General features: G+C 42.8%; 1 protein-coding gene across 5 annotated transcripts in view; it reads right to left on the minus strand.

Moving 5' to 3' along the window:
• uso1 (USO1 vesicle transport factor) overlaps positions 1-5653 on the minus strand; it is a 39610-nt gene extending 33957 nt beyond the window's left edge. For all 5 annotated transcript variants that reach the window (XM_037538702.1, XM_037538701.1, XM_037538700.1 and 2 more), the window contains exons 1-3: positions 5466-5653; positions 3411-3497; positions 291-355 (exon numbers count right to left, since the gene is read on the minus strand). In XM_037538702.1, coding sequence (XP_037394599.1) covers positions 291-355; positions 3411-3497; positions 5466-5531 — 218 coding nt within the window. In that variant the 5' untranslated portion in view covers positions 5532-5653. The remainder of the gene's footprint in view (positions 1-290; positions 356-3410; positions 3498-5465) is intronic.
• Positions 5654-5982: the final 329 nt, after the last annotated feature.

Consider the following 5982-nt stretch of genomic DNA (forward strand, 5'->3'; position numbering starts at 1 on the left):
CAGGTGCCAAAATGCAACCACTTCTCTATTCAAGGTAGAATAGAATAGAAATAGAATAGAAAATTCGAACAAAAAAATTTCAGCTTTATAAAAATTCAGATGTGACTCAGCATTTCTTACCAAAAGGCAATACTGACACTAATTTATCTACGTCATTGTTTTGTTTTTACTATTTCACACAACAAAAACCAGACGATTTAGAAACTATCAGAAATTTTAATTATGCTGTGAATGAAATTTTTGGCCTCGACGCCCAGCACTAGATTGAGGAAATGAAGCAGGTGCTGTACCTGTCTGTCTGTAGAATGCGAATGAGATGGTCCATGGCCTGCGTGCCCACCTCCATACGGTATTTCTGCACAGAACACAGCGTTTATTCAAAACATCATCAGCTCACAAAAATATATAAAGCAAACCCCACAGGACCCAAGGAAAAGAAAGGGATACGGACAGTATCGGAATCTTAAACTACACCACGTAGCCCAACTCAAACAGCCCGCCTAAAACATCAAATACTTGCAAAATACAAAAAGAATCCAATGTACAGACAATTTCTTTACATTAAGATGATTGCCCTGTGTCTAATCCACAAACCCCTCACATGTCCATATGTCCAATGCCAGGTCAATGGGACAAATGTAAGCAGATCTTTTTTAAATGATATCTTGCTTCTTTAGTTCTTGCAGAGATCATTCTAATGCAGCTAGAAAGTAATGGAATCTTATACATCACCAATTCGCATTGGGCAGACCGTCTGAACAATCGAATAACAGACAAAAGTATTTATACTTCTGTGCATTTCATAGATAGCAGTATGTCATAGACAGTGTCAGAACCCATATAACAGCTCTATTGAAATGACTTAACTCCACATGGGGTGAGGCAAGTGTGTGATGATTCAGGTGTGCTAATTGGTGGGTATAAGCTCCTATTACTTGCTCACTACTACAGCCTTGCAGCTTCAGAGCTAAAAGAAGTAAACTTCCCACACCAAACGTGACTTCATTCAGTGTGCTGGGGGAAAATGAGGTGGTTTCAGAAACATTTAAGCTTGACTTGGCCAGAGAGCAGTGGTGGACAGTAACTGAGTATCTGAGTAACTGAGTAAATGTAATTAGTTTCTGTACTTTAGTATTTTTGGTGTATCTGTACTGAAGTTTCTCCGTACTGGGCGACTTTCTCCTTTCACTCCACTACATTTCAGAGTCTAATATCCGACTTTTTCCTCCTACATTTTGAGAAATCTGTCGTTCCTTTTGGTTTCTGTGTGTATAAAAACGTAACATGTCAAAACGAAAGAAGCGCAAAGCCAGAGCACCAATCAGGGCCCAGCGGTCACTTTGTTTAGAGCTGGTTTTGACCTGTTGGTCATACCGACCCAGTGCAGCACGCGGTTCAACGTCCGCGCAGCAGCGTAAAACTTTGGGAGAGTCTGTTCAACATAAATGATGAACTAACCTAACTTTGTGTAAATAGAGCTCAATATAGAAATATGTCCACATATGCAGTCGAGACTGACGCGGCTTTTTTCTGAATTTCTACAAACACCATTTCATTTTATAGTAAATGAGTTTGGGCTGGTTTATGTTTATGAACAGACGCCTACAGATCAACATAGTAAAGGAGCTCATCTGTGATCCTGAGTTTAAAGCCAGTTTTTATTCAACTTAAACTTGGAACTAAGTTGTAAATAAATCTGAAACTGAAACTTTGCTTGTGTGTAAAAAGTGATTTCAGAGCCACTCGGTTCTCCCTGATGGAAACTGTTTACCTTCAGTGTTTTGTGCTTCTGATCATTTTAATAGACGTCAGCGTCACTAATTAATGACGTTCTATTAAAAGACTGGTTTACCAAGAGAGACGCTGGAGGACTTTCACCTGAAATGAGTTCATGAAGCCAGTCTGGTTATAAAAATGATAACAGGACATCAGAGCCAGAATTACTCTTTTAGTACTTTTACTTTATACTTAAGTACATTTGAAGGGAAATACTTTAGTACTTTTACTCAAGTGGAGGTCTAAAGGGAGGAACTTCTACTTTTACTGGAGGGATATTTCACCGTGGGTATCTACTTTAACTCAAGTACAGGGTTTGTGTACTTTGTCCAGCGCTGCCAGAGTGTCTGTCTGTGAAGAGCACACTGAAGAGATTGGTGACTTTGTTTTCACCTAGCTCACTGTGCGGAGCTGCAGTCCTGCCCTAAAGCCTCTCATTCACGCAAAATAAACGCATTACACACGCCTGAGAGGAGGGCGGCTGGTGAGCAGGTCAGAGTCCACCACTTTCCGTTGGTTTCTCTTCTCCAAGCTGAGCCAGAAAAGCGGGTTCAGCAGCAGAAACTGCTGGACTGGGTGCTAAAGCTAAACCCAAAACCAGAATGAGAGCCTTACACTCCTTATCAGTAGCATTATCAGCAGAACTGCAACTAAAGATTATTCCTGTTACCAAGTAACCTATGGACTATTATTGGATTAACAGATTAATATAACTATTCAGCCTAACAGCTCCTCTGTCTATACCACCTCCATCAGTCACACACTTTGGTAACGCAACAAGCAATTCATGGTGCCGCAAAGCAACACACCTACACTTCCTGTGGATCGGTCAGAATGACCACATGGATCAAATGAACATTATAGCGCAGTAGAGAACGCATTTTAAATTAAACAACGAAAGACACATGGATTTTTAAATTGTGACTGGTCTCCATAAATTGAATTCTAGCCGTTTTTTTGGTGAAAAAGACCAAAAAACTCTCAACATAATGCACCAGACTGCCAGTCAGCTGTGGTTTTGAGGTCAAAGCACCTGGGTGTTTGGTTGCTTCTGGTTTAGGTTCCATGTCCGCATGTAAAACTGGCTAAGAGAACATGGTTTGATAATATGGGCTAAAATTGCGATTTGAGAACTGCACTTATTCAAATTAAGTGATACTTTTTTAATCCCATAAACGGGGAAACTCCACCTCCGCATTTAACCCATCCATGAAGTGGAACACCACATACACACTAGTGAACACACGCACAATAGGGGGCAGTGAGCACACTTGCCCGGAGCGGTGGGCAGCCCTATCCACGGCGCCCGGGGAGCAGTTGGGGGTCAGGTGTCTTGCTCAAGGACACCTCAGTCATGAACTGTCGGCGCTGGGGATCGAACCGGCGACCTTCCGGTCACAGGGCCAGTTCCCTGACCTCCAGCCCACAACTGCCCCTATTTGTTTAACCCTTCAGCCCTAATTCTATCTATACATTTCAGATCCTACTACAGTTTCCAGCACACTTATAAACAACCGTTTCTCATTCCACTACTGTAATGAAGCAGAAGAGACAAACTTATCGTAAAAAGATTAAAGCGGAAGTACAGGACCGACATAATAAAAGGAAAGCTTGCAGAACTGAAGCCGGTTTACCTTTGAGAGAGATTTTAAAGCACGGACAGCATCTCGGCGGTCCTCCAGCAGGGTGGACGAGGCGACGCGGTCACACAGCTTCTGGATCTGCAGAAAGACAAGCGGACACAAGTACAAATAACTTCATTAAAAGGAATGAACATTAAAATTCAACATAAAACCAAGAAGACAATTTAAAGCATTTGATCACTTCTTTCTACTGTAGTCCCGAAAGCATTCTCAACCCCAAACAGACTAAATGCCACACATAGCAAATACACTTGTTGGTAGATCATATTTCTGTGGCTGAAACTGTGCGTGTGCTGCTGCTCTCGCCAGGCGTTACCGGCAGGTGCTGAATGGAGCAGCTGCAAGGCAATGACTCTACAGATCAAGGAACATTCATTTTTTAACAAATCAGACAGGAGATACCATCCAAGATCACTGGCAGGGCTAAAACGCTGCAATCACAGAGGAGCATCTCCCAGTTCCACCCACCTAAAGAAATGCTAAAAGCCAATGTTGTGGTTGGCATGTGACCACATTTTAATATTCCTTCAATATTTTAATAGCATATTATTGTAACATCACACTGTTTTAACACTACATTTCTTGAATGTCATTTTTTATTCACATAGCTTTATTGTTTTAAAGGTAAATTATTAGAGAGCTTGAAGAAGTGCTCTATTGTTATCTCTATTGTTATCTCTATTGTTATCTCTTACACTTCTTCTTATTCTTCCACACTTTTCTGCGATTAATAGAGCCCGAGCCGCTTAACGTACAGACTCCGTTCAAACTGCGTTTCAAAGGTCTCGGCGCCGTGACTTGTGCTCTGTATGTTTGGAGTCGATCGGATTGGTAGTTTTTAATAAAATGAAGTTTAAAAATTAAAATCCTCCCATAAGAAATGAACGGCGGAAAGTTCAGAGCTTCAGATTCTAACTGACATCAGTGACGTCACAGCAGGCCACTCAGTCTCACAGACACAGCCGATCACGCAGGGAATCTGCTTTAAAATCCTTAAACTATCACCTAGAAACTCCATTTCAGGTTTAAATGGTAGAGAAACTCGTCCTTTCTGACACCTCTAAATATCTCATCACTTCATCAATTAGCTTTAGAGTTATGAGCGTTTGTTTGGCACTAGGCACAGAAAACCGCCCCATTGACTCCCATGTAAATTTCTCAAAATCACAATCTGCTTATTTCAGGATTTTCTCTGTTTAACTCGTCATAACTCAGACATTTTCTCCTCAATACACACATTACACCTAAATAATCCTCAAGGGGTCTCATCTCACACCATCTATCCGGTTAAGCGATCGAGTAAACATTTCCCGAGTTATGACTGTTTGTCCAGAGGGTGCAAATCGGACTCAAACAAGGCTTCTCCACTAAGAGCTGCATAATAACAGAGTGACAGTTCATTTGAATGACTCTCCCCACCCCAACACACACACACACACACACACACACACACACACACACACATCTCTCCCTCTCTCACACACACACACACACACACATACATAGACACACACCTAAGAAGATGTTGTTCACCTACACACACACACACACACACACACACACACACACACACACATATACATACATACATACATAGACACACACCTAAGGAGATGTTGTTCACCTACACACACACACACACACACACACACACACACTTGCAGTTCCTTCAGGAAACGCACATCTAGTTTTATTGTCCAAATCACTGCAATCATTAATGATTTATCATCCACGTTACTTCACTGGCACGTGATTTCACGCCCGTGTCGCTTCAGCGCGATATCGCGGGATATTACCCGAACATCTCGGCGTTTTTCTCGGGTTAATCAACCGGCAGTCGGGAGGATCCGACACTTCAACCCACAGCACGCACAGCCACAACGTCGCTATCTTAACAGCAAACCCCGGACTTCACAGCCCAGAGATGCTCCAATAACCCGTTCAACCATCACCGACAGTAACAATAGTGAATATTCTAATATCTGAGCTAATATCTGCTGGTAAACACAGGCAGCAGCTTTAGCATTAGCCTTAGCATCAGCTTACAGTTTCCACTCCAGAGGGCTGCGCTCCGGCCTGCTGGCCTCCTATCACTCCTCTGAAGAAATTCATCTTTTTATTAACGCTCCTCGCCGCCGCCGCCGCAAAATAAACGCTTTTAAAACGCGAATTTCTGTTTTCGGCTCGTCTTTCACGCTGCTGCCCTCAGCACCACCTCGCGCGTGCGCGGAGACGTGGCGCTACGTGGCTGGACGGCGCGCACGCGTGGATTTCTTAAAGGGCCAGAGTCTCGAGGAGAGTCTGAACGCCTATACGCAGTGTAACACACTTTATTAGGTGCTAGTAAAAGGCTGGACCCCCTTTCACCTTCAGAACTGTCTTAATTCTTCATGTCAGACTTTCAACAAGGTGTTGGAAACGTTCCTCAGAGATTCTGGTTGGTTATTTGAGTTCCTGCTGTCTTTCTATCATCTGGAACCAGTCTGCCCGTTCTCCTCTGACCTCTCACATCAACAAGGCATTTTTTCGTCCACACAACTGACCGCTCACTGGACATTTCCTC

The sequence above is a fragment of the Pygocentrus nattereri genome, chromosome 5 (genome assembly GCF_015220715.1).
Source record: "Pygocentrus nattereri isolate fPygNat1 chromosome 5, fPygNat1.pri, whole genome shotgun sequence".
NCBI classification, from domain to species: Eukaryota; Metazoa; Chordata; class Actinopteri; order Characiformes; family Serrasalmidae; genus Pygocentrus; species Pygocentrus nattereri.